At 38.8% G+C, this 22,226-nt stretch overlaps 1 protein-coding gene across 1 annotated transcript; it reads right to left on the bottom strand.

Annotated features, from left to right (window-relative positions):
- Nucleotides 1-1,132: 1,132 nt before the first annotated feature.
- On the bottom strand, nucleotides 1,133-21,869 carry LOC114717191 (probable phosphoinositide phosphatase SAC9). The gene is given in 19 exon segments (XM_028902288.1): nucleotides 1,133-1,315; nucleotides 1,318-1,546; nucleotides 3,938-4,017; nucleotides 4,020-4,124; nucleotides 4,127-4,163; nucleotides 4,274-4,585; nucleotides 4,587-4,664; nucleotides 4,666-4,734; nucleotides 4,822-5,013; nucleotides 6,987-7,811; nucleotides 8,990-9,418; nucleotides 9,821-10,060; nucleotides 10,509-10,679; nucleotides 10,829-10,936; nucleotides 11,661-12,877; nucleotides 18,348-18,480; nucleotides 20,180-20,778; nucleotides 21,120-21,353; nucleotides 21,599-21,869. Coding segments are annotated over 18 exon segments (4,890 nt in total). The 5' UTR covers nucleotides 21,139-21,353; nucleotides 21,599-21,869; the 3' UTR covers nucleotides 1,133-1,268.
- Between the last annotated feature and the right edge of the window lie 357 nt (nucleotides 21,870-22,226).

The raw sequence follows: 22,226 nt of genomic DNA on the forward strand, positions 1-22,226 counted from the left end.
TGATCCAACGTCATGCCAAAACTAAATGAATTAATAGCACACCCTCAGTATACACCTAAAAATCAATAAGCAATCAATAAGACTTAAAGGGGGAAAAAACTAAAACAAATATATTTGATGAAGTATCATGGCATCATCTATCTTGTTCATTCGTATGTAACGTATGAATTATTTATAAATCCCAAGACCCTCAGAACAATGTTATACTCCTTGGGATAGGCAGAGCACGACTATATGTGTGTGTGTGTGTATGAACATGAGCCACATACCTGATAATAGAGGTTGGAGATAGAGCGTCGTGGCGTCAGCAACTGAGCAAAGAACAGAAGAATCAAAGAGGTAGAGCACAGTCACGAAAAACAGACAGCAAAGAATGAAATGGAAGAAGCAATAGGCAGAGTATGAGTGATAAACGGACAAATCAAAAAATGGAAGAAGCCAACCCGAAGACTGTGCGTGCACGATTCTGCGAAGTGTATGTGCCGTGTGCGATGCGATTTTGCGAAGTGTGTGAGCAACGTGTGAAACTAAGAATGGAAGAAGCCAAGAGGAGGAGCAGCGGCGCCCAGGTTAAACTTCAATACTTTAGATAGGTTATGTCAAATCTATAATTGTAACACAAAAAAAAAAAAACAAAATATGCCCAGGCTGCCTCACAGGCTTACGCCTGTCAGCGAGCCTGGACCAGACTTGATAACATAAACAAGCTTGAACCTGCTCTTGTATTTAAATAGGCCAAAACATAGGCCTTGATAGGTTGCCTGGCCTATTTCTAGACACTCCAATTATAAATGTAAAGATCACAACCTAGCAGATGCTCTCAAAATTATAAACATCTCATGATCAGTGAAGGCAAAAAGAGTCTGAGGAAACATGCTACTGAAAGACTCTACTGAGACAAAGATGGGCTGTCAAGAATGTAGAGGAGGTAGGATGAACAGTTGGTTAGATCTAGTATGGATCGTACAGTGGCTCTCCTAGGTTTCCTCATCTGGGGAAGAGGATCAAGTTGGCCCTTGCGAACGGCTATTGGTCCCACTGACATAAAACAGACCGGGGCTAAGGTATCTGTACTTAGGACCTCTGTCCAAATTCTCACCTCACCTAACCACCAAAAATGCGAGAGATAACATTGACAACGCATAAAGCAATTAATTTTTCCAACACGACATTTCATAAGTAAATATAACTACATTCATTAATACAACAAATTGTGAATATGGCTGCACGAGCAATTAATTTCGAGCAAAAACTACGCTGCATAGGAATCAAACTGCCGAGAGGCTAGCCCATTTCCCGAGCTCATATGGATCCCATAGTAATATAATTTAATTCTATTGGCCAGAGATAGTCCTGCTGCCAATGGAGAACTAGTACCAAAATCATCTTGTTCGGAGGGGTCATCTGTAAAAGCGGCAACATCTCCAACAAGTTTGAATAAAATTCTGCGAGTTTGTATGTGACTAGGGAAATCGAAGTACATTGGTGTTCCAGCCCTGGCCTCTGGTAACCGGTACTCAGCGATGGTTACCATACCATGGTAATCCTGCAATCAATCTCACCATCAGATCTTCAAAAAGTGGCAAAACCCATACATTTGCTACTGAAATAGATAGTGGTACATAGTATCAAATAAAGGGAATAATTCAATTAGTGCAACCTCTCAGGCTCTCAAGTTTTTTTTAAATACTTTAAAAAAAAAAAAAAACTTGCACTGATGTATAAACGTCATACCCACTTCTTCACAACATAACCCTGAAACCCTTGCTAACAGGAAAAACAGCCAAATGGTCCAATGCACACCACGAAGTGAGAAAACATTACAGATACATAATACTAACTGTAGGTCATGCTCAAAACGCATCTAGTAGCATATCTTAGAAAAGGTCATAAAAACTAAGAATCCCGAGAAAATAAGCAATTTTGCATCCTTTATGATTAATAAATATAACTGTTGGGGCCCAGGGGAAGACAGAGAAAACATCATTCGTCACTTGACAGACAAAGATGCCTCTTGATAGCCAAGTAAAACTCTATTGAATCCCATTTGGCATGGATCAAAGACGCTATTGAGCTAATGCTAAGTTGTTACCTAGAAGTAACACACATATATGTTGAATGACCTAGGGCTGCTCCATTAGCACCCAAGTGTAATGCGTAATGAGTAAGGGTTCCTACATTTATTTGGACGAAAGTCGGTAAGGAAATTAGCCTAGGAGCAGGCTTGGTAGCTGAAAAATTGGGCCTTCAATGAGTATATCAATGGAGGCAGTGGAAGGATTTATGTGAGGAAAAATTAACATAATGTGCCTTCAAGAAATTAAGTGGGTTGGATTAAAGGCTATGGAGCTTGACTATGCAAGTTAAACTTTGGTACATAGGGGAAATCAAAACAAAGAATGAAGTTGGTATTATTGTTGAGAAGAATTGGAAGAAGAATATGGTGAAAACAAAAAGAATTGAGGATAAGATCTCATTCTTAAGAATGATTGTTGTGAGTGATACTATTAATATCACAAGTACCTATGCGCCTCAAGCAGGGACAGAAGCAAGGACAAGATTTGGAAGAACTGGTTCAAGGAATTCCACATGGAATAAAAATTTTCATTGGCCGGGAACTTCATGGTCATATTGCCAAAGATGCAGGGCCATATGCAAGAACTCACATAATTTTAAGATTGTTGACCCTTGTTTTAAAAAGCAGGAGGAGCATTTACTCACACACAATAGTAGATCCTCAAGGTCGTAAATTGACTTCTTTTCAGCAAGAGAATGAAACTTAGGTTCCATGAATTAAATTTAGGTTTCAAAAGATTTTGTTGAAAATAAGTTGCAAATATAGATTCAGACAATGCAAATATGGGAGTGTTAATTGCAAATCAAGCATTTAAGTCTCCAAGATTACTCTCAGTAATTTGCAACTAACATGTCCATATTTCCAACTGAATAAATATTTGTAGTTTACCTATCAACAACTATTTTGAGACCTAACTGTCATTAAATTGATCTTTTGGGACGTAAGTATCATTCTCCTCGTAAGAATTTCCTATAGAAGACTCTATAAAGTTTGATAAGGCATTCCTTGAAGAATTGGACTCTATAGCGTAGGGTCTTGGGCCTTGATCTGCTTGTTAAGAGTAAAAAAAACTTTCAAGAGAGAACTACTAGAGGAAGGTGATTGAGAGGGTCACGACTCAGAAGTGCTGACAGCATGGGGGATGAGATGGCTTAGAGGGTTAGGCAGGTTTTTATAGCAATTTTAGGCGAATAAAAATGTCTTGGACCTAAAAATAGGAAATCTTGGTGGTGTAACAGAATCCAGCTCAGCATGATAAAACAAAACATGTTGAAATAGATAGGCACTTCGTCAAGGAAGAGATTGAAAGCGAAGTAGCATGCCTGACCTATTTTGATGAATGCATAAACAAGCTGGACATGATCAATATCTATGATCCAACTCGAAGGCAAGTGTGGAAATTCATCATTCATTTTATAGCTGTTATTTTAGCATTTATTAGTTATTATTAGACATTATTAGGTTTTATGATCTTTATTCTCTTGTCCCTCACTGGGTGTATATATTCCGATGTGACCTGTCATTCTGAATAAGAAACAGTTTTTTTCTTTTTTTGACATTCTCCACAACAACATGGCAAGTACATGCAATCTTTCACATAGCTTCAGTCAACATACCCAAGTACAGCATGCTCCAGAGTAGATACAGAAGAGCAAGAGCAGTAGTCACAAATAAATCATTTTTTAATACAAAATAAATCATTATATACCACGTGAAGAAGGTTCTAAGAATTATGATCAGGGGAAGAAATAAAATGAACAAAATCAGAAGTTTTGAAAAACACAGCACTTGATAGGACTTCTGTGGATATACAGAGACCAGCGGAACACATAAAGCAGTATAAGTTAATCTACTAAGTACCTGGAGAACAGATACTTGTATATGCAACACAGCTGGGGAGATGTATCTATCATCCACAAGGGCCAGAAATTTTGGCCATGAAAATTTGAAGTGGGTGAATGAGTAACCCGTGGCTTTATTACATTATAAGCATCAAGGCGAAATCCAGCAAGCAAGGGCGAAACAGGGGACAGATACAGCTCTAAACTAGATCATTGTGCAATAACCTCTCAGCCTCAACTGGAACCTAAACAAAAGTTTCATCACTGAAATATTTGAGATGAATGAAATATTGGAACAAACTCTAAAAACAAACTGGTTTCCACAACGGGTTAAGGACAAATTAATATGGCATACCTTGAATCTATTTAATTGTGGAGATCTCTCTAACCATGTCCTCAGGTTCAACTGATCAGTGCTTTGCTGTGACTGAATATCAAATTCCTTCCTAACAGGGCTTCCAACTACTAAAATCGTCTTGGCATGAAGGCAAGGTTCACTTCCATCAAATCCTCCAAAAGAGGCTCGTCGAGTTACTTTGGCAAAGGGGTTCTCCTCTAGAGCCAACAGATTAATTTCATTTTCAAGATTACATGAACTTGAGCCGGGTTGCTGAAGGCTGAATGTTATCCAAATTATTCGACAACGAACTGACTTTTTGAAAGCAAAAAGTTATATGTCTAGGCACTTTATGTTCTCTTCCTGACTTTTCTATCCCACTAAATGCTGCGGAATTCTTGATCAGAGAGGTGGACATCCCATTTCCCCATAAACGATCTTTCCTCCTTGTGTATTTTATTACTTGCCCAGATTTGCACCTGCACCAACATAATGCTTCCAGATTTTACTTATTAATTCAATAAACAATTAAAAAAAATACTAGAACACATGGATAATGGACTTACAATTGGAGGATCAACCAAGGAGTAGCCACATGGACTGACAATTAATATAACCCCATTAACATCAGAAAGGTCACCAAGAACAATCGCAAATTCAACAGACGAGGCACTAGGTGGTGCTTTCCAATATTGAGAACCAAAATCAAATGGCGCAAGCAATGACAATGAAGGTGCAGAATCTATTGCTGTTTCAACCTGCTATTGTAGAGTTAGTAAATAATATAAAGAAACTAAAGAAATCATATAATGTAAAGACTGCAAAAAGGAGAGAAGGGGTTCCTCTTTGCCCCACTAATGAAACTAAGAGCTCACGCTATTCAAGCCATTACGGAGATGGAAAAAACTTGTGGGAGAACTAATATACCTATCTCACACACGAGTAGATATAAACTGTGTCAATGTAGTAGCTCATTTCATGAGTAAGCCATAGGAAGAATATATGGAAGCAGTTTTCAATTCTCAAGATCTTTTGATGGCACCTAAAAAGAGCTTGTTCTTTTGAAAAAAGTGGATCCAGAGATATTGAAGTATATGCTAATGCAGATTAGGCTTGCTTTGTAATAGACTAAAGGCCCATTCCAAGATACTGTACCTTTGTGTGGGGTACTTTAGTCACACAGAGGAGCAGGAAACAATTTGCAATGGTTTATAGTAGTGTAGAAGCTGAATATAGAGCTTTAACACTAGGCATATGTGAAAGAATGTGGATTAAGAGGCTATTGACAGATCTGAAAATTAATGTTGGGTCAGAAATGAAGATTGCTATAACAAAATGGCTACTGATGGGATTGCCAAAATCCCATACATTACGATCATGCAAAGCACATGGAGATAGATTGGATAGAGCCTGGTAGATCTGGCATATGAGCATGCAAGCAGACAAGTGGTAGGTTTGCTTACTAAAGCTATCACAAGGTTATGGAGACTTGTTAGTATGGGATATTAAATATCACACTGACTAGTACAAGACACTAAATAGGCTATTTGAGTAAGTTGGTTTTCCCACCTATATAATTACCTATCAATTGCTATTAGTGCTAGATTATTTGTTGTTTCTGGTTGAGCAGAGGGCCACCTATAGAGGGTTCTGATTAGGCACGAGCCAAGTGTCATAAAGTGCAACTGCTAGGACGTCAACTTTCCATAGGTTGCTAATAAATAAAGACTTGGTAGTATGGGATGCTAAGTCCCCACAATGAGTAATATGGGATGCTCAAGGAATTTAGCGTTCCGTAAAAGGCTATCCACAAAAGATTCTAACAAGAAGGAGACCAGGTGAAGTGTTATGAACTATAGCTGCTAGCATGTTAGCTTTTGTGGGTGGCCAACTGATGGGGGCTTGGTAGCATGGGGTATTAACTCTCACATTGGGTAGTACGAGAAGCGTAAGTGGGTTGGTTCTTCCACCTTAGGTACATATCACACGGTTTAGATTTGAAGAGTTCAGTAGCAAGCTGGAAATCAAAATGCTGGACATCAATTCATCAGCTTGAGTGGAAGCATGGGGGATGTTACTGTATAATGCTGATTAGAATTTGTTATCTTTTATCTTTATTAGGTGTTGTTTAAGCCAATTTTTTAGGAGTTTATCCCTTAGCATTTATATTTTATTTCCTCTGATTTTCCTCATAAACTTCAGCAATTTGAATAGCAGGCCTGTCGCTATCTACCCTACATATTTTTTCAGTCATCTTGCTGGAATATGTGAAATTATTCCCCATGGTTGCTCAACCTGTAACAAGTTAAACTCCTTCAATCCTTAAGTATTCATCAGCTACTAATTAGAATATCATCTATCAATTGGAACCAAGACCAAAAAATTCTGAAAACTAGTGAGTTTAAGGTACCGCGTGGCACCTTAAACCTTAAGTTCTCAAATTAATCTTCCTTCCCCTATGACAAAGTGACAATTCTCAGTTGCCTTGCAATACTGAATAAATCTTTTACATGATTAGTGTTTGATTGGTCTAATCACTGCTGAGACTAGTAATATGTCTTGCATCTCCACATATTTTAGTTAAAAACAGAAGCATGTAGTAAAACAATGTGTATGAAGACACTGAAAAAGCAAAAGTGCAGAGGACAAAATCAGAATTAGCATCCAATTAAGAAAAACAACAGAAGAAAAGAAAGAAAAGAAAATGGAAGAAAGAACAAAAACGAGATACCGGGTGTAAAAAGCTAGCAAATGGAAATTCAGCAAGGGATTCATGTCCATCGAGCAACTGCTTTATGGCCTCACCACAAAACTGGTTGTCCATGGACTGATTTTTTCCCAAAAGACAATCTGAAGGTGATGATCCAATAATTTGCTTCAAAGCATTGTAAGCTGCCTTTTCCACACGAGCACCTCTTCGCAAGCTAATCAAAACCCTAACATAGTCCAACATCAGTGCATCAAGCACAATACCCTGGCAGCATCGTTTACAAATTGTACCATCAAGTGTTAATACACGATTGAGAGGGACGTCAACTTGGCAGCCATAGTTTGATCCGCCCTGGCTGGATGCGTTATTAAAATTTATGATCTCTGGTGAATTATGCCCAGCAAGCAGGAGTGCCCCTCTCCCAGCGCAGCAAACTCTGCAAACCATTCTTTCACATTGAGAACACAGGAACGTCGGTTCTGAATGTCCACCAGATGACATAACATCGGTTTTTTTACATTCAGTGCGCACCTCACACTTGCCACCTAAACAGGATTCCCCAATTCTGGTAATATTCCAAAAATCTATAGCATGATCATCAATACTTTCCAGACCAATAGAAGCAATTAGCTTATCTTCGAGTGAAGCTTCTCCAAGTAGCGCAAGAGTGTTTGCAGCTCTAGATAATCTTCCCATGTATGCTTCATCAAGTAGTGTATTTGGATTTATTGTTGCAGGATCCAACCCAACAGACAGTAGGGCTCTATCCCTTTCAGCAGCAGAAATGTTCAGCTGCATGCGTTCAATTTCAAGTTTCATGGCTTCTATGAAGTTTAGTTTTCTCCCCTACAAAAATTAAACAGGCAATGAATTGCATCTCCTTTAAATGCTGTCTGCTAAATTATTGATTCAAGGTGAATATTTGTCACACTTGTCAGATAGATGTTCTCTATTTTTATTAAAAATGAGAATCATAAGTAAAGAGACAAAGTACGGAATGATGAAAGAGAAACAAAAGAGAGGAAGATGAACCTCATCCAAGCAATTAAGCTCATTATTCCTCAGCACATTAATAGCGATGGACAGATCTCAAAAGACAACACTAACCTATTCCTTATTTATGGTAAGACGTACTCCCCCTAGTCTTAAATGTAGAAATTAGATAGCTAATCCATGTAGATTAAGAAAACAAGTTAAATTAGTTATTTGTAAAAAATGTGCGTTAATTTCTATGAGATACCCTTCCTTTTAATCATTTATACTAGAAACTTTCATCCACCAAAGTGTTCAATCAAGAGGGCAATTTGGACAAAAAATAATAAATATGGGAGACTTCGGGCAAAAACAAACTCCTTAATTAACTCTTACATATAAAATTGGAAGGAGTAGCATGGCACCAACGAAATTACGAGCATGGGTTCCAACACCCAATACACCAATTGACTACATAAATGCACATCATCATAAAGTTTTGGCCTCCTAGCCTTCTAAATCAAATCAATTTTGAAGTTCCCCAAAGTCCAAACTCAAAGGGGACACCCAACATTAAAAAAAAAAAAACGAGGGAAAAAAAAAAAACTAAACTAACAACTTATTCCACACAGGCATGCTGCTGTAAAATTGTGCGTGTGGTTTCCATTAAATATATTGTGAAAGGAAGTTAATAACCTATATAACAAATTATAAATATTTTCTTTTAGCTTCCCTATAGAGAAAGTGTCCGCTTTAATTAGTGCGCAGAGAAATTGGGGTTCCAAAGGATGTACTTATAACTGAAGTAAAAAAAGCTAAAGAATGATGTAACGGTCCAATTTAAGTAGCATGGGGAAAAAAACTGACAGAAATATATATATATTGATGACTCACACACATGAAACAAGCAGCCAAACTAGTTAAGAAAGCCGAAACCAGTAATAGAGAAAACAAGCAGAAAAAGAAGAGCAAAATTTAGATTGTTATTCTGTATGGGTAAAACAATAAAATTAACAATTGTTCCAATCAATGTTAAGGGTATAACAACATACCAAACTCGGTCCTGTAAGAGATTTCAGGCAACTTAGATATTGCTCAGCACCGGGATCTGAACTTGCATCTTTAACTGCAGAGATGTTGTTATCACTTTTCACACTCTGATATTCAACAACTGCTTGATCCAAGAAATCAAGTGCATCGCTTTCATTATGGACAACATTTTCAGTACCAGGTTGAGCTAGTGGGTGTGCAAGTGGGTCCTCCCCAGTCAGAAGGTCAATGAAAGGATCTGCAGAAGTGCTTCTTTGCACAGGTTGTGACAACTTTTTCGGGGATGAAGAATTATATGGATTCCTATCTGAGCCTGATAAAAAGGGATTGCTCTCCTTTTGAAACTTCTTGACATGCTCAACTAATCTTCTACCAGGGCCTTCATCAGTAAGCATGCCCCTCCAAGGAAGTGTAACTCCAAGGATCTCAATCTATAGCCAGAGTAAATCAGTAAAAAGATGAATAAAAGTGTAAAAAACAAAATTTATAATCCTCCCTGAATAATAAGACTACAGAAATAATATATTACTAAGACAATTGAGATAGGCTTAAGGTACAAATTTGTCTCAAAACTGCTACGATTTTAATCTTCCACAGCATATTTGCACCCAATAAACTTTCAGGCAGACAATGCTTCTTAGTGTAAACTTCAAATTTGCACCTAAACCCATTGAGATATGCCCAAAGATGTGCAGATGCAATTAGAGCATTCCACCATGGATTTGATAATCAATATACTTGGATGAATTTTGTATGAACAACATTCAAGGTCGCATTTTTTTATATCCATCCAGAAATTTATATCGTGTGAGAAATAGTTCTGATGTCTCTACCTCACCAAGAGTCAAGTTACTCCTTCCTGAAACAGCAGGATAAAAGGTAAGCGCCACTACACGAGTTAGGAAGTCTAGCTCTCCTTCAACTTCCTCAAAATCATACAGTGACAAGGACAACATTTCTTGAGCACTTAAGCGAGAACCTGCCCCAGTTATAGCCATATCTTCTGCACTAATTGCCCCAGGTAGGGGTATTACTATATTTGTCCCATTTGCACACTGTGGAATAGAAGCACCCTGCCCATAGATGCCAGATGAGACCAGAAATCAGAATTCAAGTTAGTTCAATAACAGACACAAGAAATTACCTGCAACCATATACATAACAAGCTAGTAGTCCAATAAGAAACAGGCCACGAGTTGCAAAACTTAGTATAGCTAAAACATCTCAATCTCAAACTTTTGCACAGTCAATTGAAGTTTTTCTCTTGATGACATTATAAAATTTGAAGCTACTCTAGGTTCCCACTAATGTTCAAACAGATCTTGAATTATAAGCTTTCTATTTTATATTTAAGAAGATAAAAATTTACATAAATTATGTAGAGTCTACAATCATATAGATCACTAAAATGAATGTGAATGCCCTCATCTGCTTCAATAAGCTAGCCATCTCATCCTGCAGTAATATCAAACTCATCAATGAATTCCAAAAGTGATGATGTAAAGAAGGAAAAACAGAGACCTCGAGGACTAGGTTAAGCCCATCCAAATAACGCCCTGTCCTTACATCAAGAGTTGATGGAAATGTTGAATCATCTGCACCATGGGATATTGTAAGAAGAAGCTGACAAACATGGCAAGGCTCACCAAGATAGATAAAAACTTCAACAACATCAGCAGGCTGTGTGCAAATCTGAGAAACATAAAAGGAGAGATTCTAAGTGAATGAAATTGAGAAAGCTTATATGAAAATTATGGAAGAATTGAAATATAAGAGAACAGCTACAGCCACAATTTATGCATCAAGTTCCCTTCAGAAGAAAAAGAAATAATTAAGCATACCCAGACCAGATCTTTGCTCTTGAAGCTCAAAAGACTAGCTTCACCTCCAGAACTGGGAAATAAGTTTGCAACAGGCTTGAGAAGGAAACCAGATGGTCGAGAGGGTACCTGTGACGATTAGATATCTTCGTTATTTGATGACTATTCTTTATTGAAAGCATAGGAGTTAAAAATGTCAACAACAGAAAGTTTTATTGTGCAAACAGTATTGTAATTTCCACAGTCAGTGGTAGTGGAATATGAATATGAGGGTAATAGATAAGAGATCCCTAAAGGCCACCCGGGGGGGGGGGGGGTTCAGTTTGGATTAAGATCAAGGAAATTTGGATAATTCCAAACGCCATTCTCCTATGCATCATTGCATCATCATTCACAAAAATAAAGAGATTTTACACATATGGTTGCTACACTGTAAATTTAAAGATCACTATCCTACAAGCACAACTTTGCAAGAATTTATCTCTAAATTGTCGTCTCAAATTGTTAAATACAGCAATAGATCTCGTCTGTACCTGTTTTGCCGTGTTTACATAACTATATAACAGAATCAATTACGAAGTAATTCAAATCAATATCTTAAAATCTACCAACTTTGGGCATCGTTATTCCACCCTTCATATTATTATGCACTTCATGTTTCCTAAGAATAATAGTTTGTCACCCTTGTTTCCTAAGACTAATACTTTTTTTTGTAGCCAAGTTGCTTCTATAGGACTTGCGGTGCTTGGTTCTCCATCACCAAATTACTTTTATTTTTCCCTTCAGATGAAGGCTATTTCAAACTGCAAGCATATTTCAGAACCTACTGGAGCTTTCATTGCAAGTAACATACATGCAAAGGTTGAAGTGAAATTGATGGAAGATGCTTGAAAAGCCTCGTTCCAAGAAACATTTCTAATTGCTTTTGACGAGAACTATCCACAACAGCATTCTTATATCTTCTCTGCAAAGTGATTTTCATATTCTGTGCTGCAGAAAACTGTTTAAACTTTCCTGTATCTTCATTAAATATGCTAAGAATTTGGCTGTGCATTGCTTTAGACCCAGTATAAATAGTTGCGTGAATATCCCCAGCAAGCAGGAAAAGATCAGCTAATTGAGACACTGGAGACAGAATTGTTGATCTCTTGAAATCCTCAAACGTCATGTCAAATCTCTTCCAAGGCTTATCAGGGCATGGATGCATCCATGTCGTGGTTCTAGTATTATGGTCAATATAATATGTCTTTCCAGTAACAGCATCAGAACGCTTTTCCCAGCCAGGAGGCAGAGGAGAAGTATATCCACCATAATTATTCATTGACTGATAACCAAATGCCAGATCACTATCTAGTAAGATTCCAAGTCGTCTACATTGCTCCATAAAGACTTGGAGACAACCAAAAAAACTAGCAGCATTGGTCCTATCCAAGGAATCAGCACAGTTAAAACGAATTACCCCATTTTGATGTGTTCTCAAACAGAATGCCCCATCAAAATTGTCATTGCAGATGACTTCACCTCTGCAATCGTCAATTCGTTGTCGAGAAGGCAAATAATCCCCTTCAGAAATTCCAATAGATACAGTAGGTGCTTTCAAAAGTTTCCATAACCCTTCAATTGTCAGCTGTTCACCTTTTAATTTTATACTAGCATGCCAGTCATAATTTATCAAATGAACCCGTGTATAAGGAAGTTTTCCAGTTGATCTAACATAGTTTACAGACTCCTCGAAATGCTGAACCAAAATGGATTCTGACTTTCCTTCCCCATAGCGAAGCAAGTTAATGCATACAATGGGAACCAAAGCCTTTCGCCTGGGATTCTCACTAGCAGCTATATGTAGGTTCCGAGTATCATATCTCTTGCTCAATCTTTGATAGTACTGCACCGTTCCTCGGTAAGGATCACAATTTGAAACATAAATTTCAGCTTCTGCAGCGGTCAGTTTTAGCTCTGCACCCCACCAGATAGGAATTGTTCCTCTTCGCCAGACATATGTGTTAAAAGGTACACTCTGACCTGCCCGTTTAGGAACCCATACAAGCTGCTCACATTCCACCTCATTTCCTGTACACAAGAAAATTAAACGTATAGCACTTCCAGGCAGCGCATGAAATTATTGGAGTAACGTCAGATGAAGCATAACAAAAAATGAAAGCAGTAGTATTTTAAGTTCCATACTTCCACTACAGAATAAATTTAGGTGAAGACTGAAGTAAGTGATCAATGGATGTTTCCATATTTTATAATTGTCAGACAAGAAATCAGCACAGAAACAAGCTAAAGATTCAAAATTATATACATATCAATGTAGTTAATACTATAATATTTAATATTTAGTGTATATCTACTCCCACGATCCTAAGCAGATTAGGAGATCAGATTTAAATTTAAATTACTCCTAGATTAATTGCGTGATCCTCTGTAATCTCCGTCTATCTCAGTCTATCTCTTTTCCTTATATATATCCGATGTACAGTGCACTCTGAATAACAGATCAATATTACTCTGTATACCACGTCTTCATGGTATTAGAGCCGGCCGACGTCCATCCATCGTCGAGTCCGGCAGGTTCCTCTCATTCCTCCTCTACATCGGAGGACGTACAAGCTGGGTCGAACCCCAGGCAACGTCCGACCACGATGGACCCCCCTGGTGGATCGCCTACGCACAACTCTATCTCGACCAGTAATTCCTCAGCGTCTACGGTCAGTTTCGATGCCTCCTCCATTACCCTTGTGTCGGAAAAACTCACCGGCAGCAATTATAGAGAGTGGGCTCAAGCAATGCGGTTGGCTATTGGAGGCCGCGGAAGGCTCGGGTTGATCACAGGAGAGTCGACCGCACCCAGTGATCCCAAGTCCTCGGAGATGCAGCGATGGCTCACGGATAATTCACTCGTTTGCTCCTGGTTGATTAATGCAATGTCACCTACACTTAAACGGAGTTTTATGTACTTGCCGACTGCCAAAGAGATATGGGATGCTGTTCGTGAATCCTACTCTGATGGTGAGGACCTCGCGCAGCTCTATGATCTCAAGACTAGAATCTGGAACATCAAACAAGGGTCTCGCAGCGTCACCGATTACTGGTTGGAGCTTGTCGGATTATGGCAAGAATTGGATATGATCACCGAGGAAGAATGGACGTCATCCGCTGACGCTGCACGACACAAAAACACTGTTGAGAAAGAACGTGTGTTTCAGTTTCTCGCCGGCTTGAATCCTGACTTTGATGACCTTCGCAGCCGTATTCTCAGCCGTGCATCACTACCTAGCACTCGTGAGGCGTTCTCTGAAGTCCTCCGTGAAGCATCACGTCGTAATGTTATGCTAACCCCAACATCTATCTCTGACTCCTCTGCTCTTATCAGTAAAGGGGCGCCCTCGTCATCCTCCACGAAAGGTATAGTCACTTGTGATCACTGTAAAAAAACGGGTCACACTCGTGAACGTTGTTGGGACATCCATGGCAAACCAGCTGATTGGAAACCTCGAAAGGGTAAGCCTCGGGGCTATCAGGTATCACCAGAAACCTCCCAATCTTCTGATTCTCTTCCAGCCTTGTCAAATGAGCAAATGCATCAACTACTTATTGCTCTTAAAGGTCTCCCAGCACGGCAACCTTCCCCTGCTGCTTCGGCCTCCGTAGCTCATACAGGTACTCCTCCTTTCGCTTTTCACACCTCCTTCACATCCAACAAATGGATAGTTGACACTGGTGCTACTGACCATATGACCTCGGATGCTCGCATGTTTGTTACCTATTTTCCCTGTGCTGGTAATGATAATATCACCACTGCTAACGGTACTGGTTCTCCCATTGCTGGAAAAGGCTCGGTTACTATTTCAGATTCCCTACATCTCAATTCTGTCTTACATGTCCCTCATCTGGCTTGTAACCTTCTTTCTGTTAGCAAGATAACTAAACATGCCAATTGTGGTGCTTATTTTTTTCCCACTTACTGTATTTTTCAGGATCTCTCATCGGGGAAGATGATTGGCATAGCTAGGGAGCATGATGGACTCTATTATCTAGACGTCTCTACTGTGACTGCCTTGTGTTCACGAATCAATGGTCTTGTCTCTACTTCTGACAATAATGATATTTTATTATGGCATAAACGGATGGGTCATCCTAGTTTCTCTTATTTACAACGTTTGTTTCCTCATTTTTCCATTAATAAAAATTTCCATTTACATTGTGATTCTTGTACATTTGCAAAACACCACCGTACACCCTTCCCACCATCCCAATACAAACCCACTCGTCCATTTTCTATAATTCACAGTGATGTTTGGGGTCCGTCTCGCATTTCAAACCGTACCCACTCAAAATGGTTTGTAACCTTTATTGACGATCATACACGAATGACTTGGGTCTACTTACTAAAAGAAAAATCTGCTGTTCCTACTGTCTTTATGGAATTTTTTCAACTTGTCCAAAATCAGTTTAATACCACGATTCAGGTTTTATACACAGATAATGGCACTGAGTTTTTTAATCATCAGCTTGACTCTTTTCTAAAAAGCAATGGCATTGTCCACAATAGCTCTTGTCCTCATAGTCCACAACAAAACGGTGTTGCCGAAAGAAAAAATCGACATCTGCTTGAGGTTGCCCGCGCACTCCTGTTCACAAGTAATGTACCTAAATTTTTTTGGGGGGATGCTGTTCTAACGGCCACTCATTTAATCAATCGAATGCCAAGTCGTGTTCTCTCTTTTGTCTCTCCCTTAGATAAACTACGCGAAACTCACCCCGTCACTCATCTTGATCACCACCTTCCGCTTCGTGTTTTTGGTTGTTCTGTCTTTGTTCATCTTCATCACCCTTCTTCTAAACTTGACCCACGTGCTGTTAAGTGTCTTTTCTTGGGATACTCATCAAGTCAGAAAGGCTATAAGTGCTATGATCCTACTTCTAAACGTCTCTTTATTAGTCGTGATGTCTCCTTTTATGAGCATGAACCGTACTTTCCCACTTCTTCAATTCAGGGGGAGAGTTGGAATGAATTTCAGTGTGTAGAAAGCATACCTGAGCCCATACCCCCAATGCAACCTACAGAGTCTGTGACGTCCGTGACACCTATTCCTATCCCTCCAAACATTGCACAAGTGCCAAAGACAGGGGGAGATAAGACCAGTGAAAAATATAGCAAGGTGTACACACGGAGAGATAAAGAAACTATAGAGTCCAACATGCCCAGAGCTCTGCCAGAATCTGACCAAATGAAAGATCCTGGAACCACTGAGGAGGACCTACCTATTGCTCTGAGGAAGAAGGCTCGTTCGTGTACTAAGCATCCTATCCAAAAGTATGTATCTTATACCACTCTATCTCTTGATTATCGTGCTTTTACCACTAATCTTGATGAAATCAGAATACCCAACAATGTACATGAGGCACTTGATCATCCTGAGTGGAAGAAGGCAGTACTAGAAGAGATAACGGCATTAGAAAAGAATGAAACATGGGAAGTGGTTAATCTACCAGAAGGGAAGAAAGCAGTGGGTTGTAAGTGGGTCTTTACCCCGAAATACAATGCAGATGGAACACTCAATAAGTTTAAGGCACGACTGGTAGCTAGGGGCTTCACTCAGATCTATGGGCTAGACTACACTGAGACTTTTGCTCCAGTGGCAAAATTAAATACAATCCGAGTTCTGTTATCTATTGCAGCCAACTTGGATTGGCCATTACAACAACTAGATATTAAGAATGCGTTTCTTAATGGAGAATTGAAAGAAGAAGTCTATATGACACTTCCTCCAGGATTTGACAAGGGGAAGCAAAATCAAGTCTGCAAGCTAAAAAAATCTCTGTATGGCTTAAAACAGTCCCCCAGGGCTTGGTTCGACAGATTCTCTAAAGTACTGAAGGTTGAGGGCTATAGACAAAGTCTGTCAGATCACACAATGTTTGTCAAGAAGAATGGAGCACTGAAGGCAATTCTTATTGTCTATGTAGATGACATTATTCTCACAGGTGATGATGTAACCGAGATAAACAGAATAAAGACAGCTTTAGACCGAGAATTTGAGGTCAAAGATCTAGGAAAACTGAGGTATTTCCTTGGAATGGAAGTTGCACGTTCAAAGAAGGGAATTTATGTCTCACAACGAAAGTATATTCTCGATTTACTACGGGAAACAGGTATGCTGGGATGCAGGCCAATAAAAATGCCAATGAGTGTCAAGAAGGGAAGCATCAACAGGTGTAATAAGAAAGCAACTACCAAAGAAGAGGCTGAGAAAGAAAAGAAGCAACGAAAAGATGAGGAACCTGTGGATATTGGGAGGTACCAGAGACTAGTAGGGAAGTTAATCTACTTGTCTCATACCAGACCTGATATTGCCTTTGCAGTAAGTGTAGCAAGTCAACATATGCACTCACCCAGAAAGAAACACATGGATGCAGCCTATAGAATTTTGAAATACTTGAAAGGAACACCAGGTAGAGGACTCTTCTTTAAGAAATGTGAATCCAGAACAGTGGAAATTTACACAGATGCAGATTGGGCAGGTGCTCCTGAGGACAGTAGATCCACATCTGGCTATTGTACCTTTGTGTGGGGCAATCTAGTAACATGGCAGAGTAAAAAGCAGAATGTTGTGTCTAAAAGTAGTGCAGAATCAGAATTAAGGGCACTAGCTCAAGGTATCATGGAGGGTCTCTGGTTGGAAAGAGTAGCAGAGGAGGCTCAAGTTCAGATCAACAAGCCAATGAAACTATTTTGTGACAACAAAGCAGCCATAAACATGGCTCTAAATCCAGTACAACATAGCAGAACTAAGCATGTTGAGGTTGACCGACACTTCATCAGAGAAAAAGTGGAAGATGGAATTGTATGTTTGTCCTATGTGACCTCAAAGCAACAACTTGCAGACATTCTCACAAAGGGGCTTCCTGAAGAATTGTTCGAGAACTTTATAGGCAAGTTGGACATGATTAGCATCTATGATCCAACTTGAGGGGGAGTGTAGTTAATACTATAATATTTAATATTTAATATTTAGTGTATATCTACTCCCACGATCCTAGGCAGATTAGGAGATCAGATTTAAATTTAAATTACTCCTAGATTAATTGTGTGATCCTCTGTAATCTCCGTCTATCTCAGTCTATCTCTTTTCCTTATATATATCCGATGTACAGTGCACTCTGAATAACAGATCAATATTACTCTGTATACCGCGTCTTCAATATCAATGAGTTGCAAATCCAAAACAGCGAAGCCCTTAAATAATTAGTTATGAAAGGTAAACCTGGTTTAGTATTATTCTTCCATATAAACTCTATTGAAGCAAATCCTTGCCAACAAAAAATAAAATATAAGGAGATCAAGAGAATTAAAACCCAAGACAGAAATGATTGAAAAAGCCTAATATTCAAAGCTCAAGTAGACACAGCCTACACAGGCAAAAGTTATGTTAAAATAATATATCCTTAGAGATAGCCTGACTACAATGCAGTATTTGTTTAACTCAATCAAATGGAGAACTCAAGTCCAAGAGGAATATACATGTTTCTTCACCTGTACTAAAACATGAATTCAGCCCTCTTGCCAAGTAACGAGTACCAGGATGCAGTCTGCTTCGACGAGCTATCAATGCAACAATACCTTCGAGTTGACCAGAGCTTCCAAAACTCCGGCATTCCGCAAACCCCTACACATGAAGACCAAGTGAGAAGATAGTACCTCGATTACCTTTTTTTTTTTTTAACAGTATCTCAACTGCTTTATATGTGTTAACTGCAGGCGTATTATTACTATCACCAAAATAACCAACGGCCTGCATTAGCTTTAAATAGATTTACAACAGAGCTTGCAGGGCTTTTTATTTGTGTTAGATAAGGGAAGAAATAACAAACAATAAATATATAGTCATATCACACACAAAATATCTTTGCACTCCTGCTTCATTTGTCGTGTTGGAAACGGGAATGTGGAAGTGGAAATGGAAATGGAATTCTCAAAATTGCTCAGTTGGTGCATTGGAATCTGATCCTGTACGGAACCCAATTCCATCAAAATCAAAATAGATTATAACTCATTTCCATCCTAGGACCTACGGAAGCCAAAGCATATCCATATTTTACCCCCCAATAATCCTATCCACCATCCACTGCAACCCTGTCCACCGCATCCCCACCACTAGCCTCCCTATCGCTGCAACTACTCCCACCTCCAATTAAGTTGTCACCTCCATCACGCTGCCCTTTCAATAGTGAAGATGGTGAGAGCCTTTCTTTAGTGAGAGTCCTTCAACACTGGCAGTCTCTGTCATATGTGTCGCTCTTCATCACAGTCCCTTCCCCACTGTATGTGTCAAAGGTGAAAAGAAGAGCTTCAGCTATCACAGGGAATGGTAGATCTAGAGCTTCTTTTCCAAGGGTATAGTATTTTAATATTAAAAATACACACATCAAATACAAATTATGTGAGGATTCTATGCATATACCAAAAACATTTTTGAGATCCGCTTCCATTCTTTTTCCTATTCTATTTCCACTTCCTTTTCCTATTCCACTTCCTTCAAAAATTCTTCCAGCAAACCAAAGAGGGTATTAATATATGGAAAAATACATGAAACAGACTTTTAACTCCTCCTACTGAGAGGCACAGATCAGACTCTTGACCTTTTAGTTGTATAGGCTTTGATACCACTTGGACGAAAGACTTCCTATTTCTAGTATATTAAGTACATTCTTAGATAGGAACAAGATACCTACTGTGATAGAAGAAACAAGGGGGAAAATCATGCAAAAGGCAACCAAACAAACAGAGACAGCAATCCTAATATCTAGGAACAAACTAGTTAATTTGAAAAGCAGATAAAAAATGGAATTCAAATATATTAACCGATGAATAGTTTATTTGAAAGATCTCAACAGTTTCAACAAACTGAAATGAGCTAAACCTTCTAGTTGGTACAAAGCTAAATTCACGCATTGCTACTGTGAAACCTTATACCTAAAACATATATTCTTTGCATCCATTAGTTCCTTCAGATTAGTAATCATCAATAACAAACTTTCTGTTAGCATATTTGTTAAACAATTGTCGTTACTTGTAACAGAGATCTTATAAAATAGCAGCACTAGTTTCTCCCTCAAATGCTTATCCCCCTTCAGTTACTACTGTCTTTGTTTAACAGCAACTTCTCAGTTATACACATCATTCAAATACGCCTCATCAGCATGAATATGAACTATAACCCTGGACGTGCACATTACTGCTGCATTAGCACAAAGACTGTATGACAGCTACAAGTAGAGGAAGTAAACAGAAAGGCGAGAAAGGAAGTATAATATATCACTGTAGGCAGCTGAGCACCCATGAAAATACCAAGCATGAATCAAAACCTGCAGGAGAGTGACACAATGCTGTGGCAGTCCAATGTTCCTAAAAGGTGTTGAAAACCACCCATTCCAAACAAATTCATCATCAGGCTTGTACAGCGGAAAGCGACTTGGAAAAGGCCGAGTTATATCTCTTGAGTCACAAAAGTAATGCTTCCCATCAATCTCAAGCTCAGTTAATTCTTGGATGTTTTTCACCTCTCCTTTACCTTGGGGTTGAGAATTTTGAAGTGATATTTTGATCCATTGGCTTTCAGAAACAGTATACACGCAACCTCCACCAGGCAAATTTGGGATGCTCGCAGTTAATCTTGTAGCAACCAGAAGCAATCCAAAGTTTCCCAAGGCAGCATAACCTAGGATCGCCCTGGCATAGATTCTACTTCTACATAACCAACGTGATCCATTCGTGATAAAATCCAAAGCTGCATTCTCAGATTTGAAGACATCAAGCCCCGACTTCCCATTGTAGCACAGGGCACCAGTTGTTGGATCCACATATATAACTTGTGTGTCAGGTCTAGTGGACAGGCTGACAATGATATACACTTCATCAGTATCCAATGTAACAACTATAACTGATGTGTCCCTTAAACCACCAGCTGTAACAATTACAAGGAGGAAAAAGCGTGCATAAGATTTTAGACGAAATGAGAAATGCATTTAAAACAGAATAAAAGGGTCCAACTGCATAGTTAGATATGCACTGTGCCTCTTCTTAGAAAAGCTCATCTTATGATCCCAATTAGCTAAAAGGAAATAGCTAAGCTAAAAAGAGATCTAGGGAATTGACTGGCTAATGATTTTCACATTCGGTACAATGCGATCGGCAAGAAAGAAGGATGTTGGCTAGAGATCGTTAGAACGATATTACATTAGCCGTTGATAGAAAATGCAGAAGCGAGTAGAGACGTAATAAAATGCAAAAGATGAAGAAGCTCACCTACAGCCAATGATTCCATCGCCTCGAAATCAACACCACCGCTCAGCTTCAATGCAGATGTCACGTAAGAGAAACTGCAATTATGGCTATACCGCCTGCCGTAAATTGTATCGATCAAGAGTACAGCACTAAACCAGAGAGACCGTATTGATCCATTGACGATACCCTCTTCTGTTAAACAATGTCGTAAGTCGTAGCCCGAAAAAATTAAAGACCATCCGCAGATGAAGTTCACTACAAAAGGAAATTTTGCGCAGGTTGGAGCAATAAATAAAGAGCAACGTCCACTGAAGACGATATTTTTTAAAATAATAAAAATTTATTGAAGAACTTAACCGAAATGACTATCGATAAAATCAGCGTTATGATTAGTGATAATTCAATTAGCATCTCAAAACTAGCACAAGAAGAAGAATGAAGCATAGACCGCAAGGGAGGGAGAGGCCTGAAGGACCAGATAATAAAAGTGAGCAACCTACCTTTTTAATTGCCAATGAAGAACGGTGGTGATACATGTGAGGGAGACGAAAGCAAGAAACTTCCAGGCTTCCAGCAGCGGCCACTTGACGATGGCGAGCTTAGCTAAGGCTTTGAACTCTATAGCACTCGAAGAAGCTCAAACCATCAAACAGAGATAAGAGAAGAGCAGATCAGATCAAATAGAATTGCTCCGCTTGATTCTGCACTAGAGTCTGATCTCCTCCCCATGACGTGAATAATTCGTGTCTTTTTTTTTTTTTTTTTAACCTTCTCCTTCGTGTTTGGTTTGAACGGAAGGGAAGAAGCAAACGGGAAATGAGGAGGGGAGGGACGGAGATTTTTTTTTTGGGGGGCTTGGCGAGAAATTTTTTATGCTTTGGCACACGCAAAAAAAAAAAGTTATACAAAAGAAAGTCATTTTATTATTTTTGCTTTTTTTTAATTCAAATAAAATATTTCAAAAAAACTATACTTGTACATTTGTCATATATTTGAAATATTATTATTTAATTACAAACTCACATGAAAAAAAAAATAGGACACGGTTATGTGTTATTGGAAAATTTGAGATCATGAATATAAGAAATTTGATCTGAATATTTTTCAAAATAATGTTTACCATATTTA

The sequence above is a fragment of the Neltuma alba genome, unplaced genomic scaffold (assembly GCF_004799145.2).
Source record: "Neltuma alba isolate B1F8T4 unplaced genomic scaffold, ASM479914v2 tig00011711_pilon, whole genome shotgun sequence".
NCBI classification, from domain to species: domain Eukaryota; kingdom Viridiplantae; phylum Streptophyta; class Magnoliopsida; order Fabales; family Fabaceae; genus Neltuma; species Neltuma alba.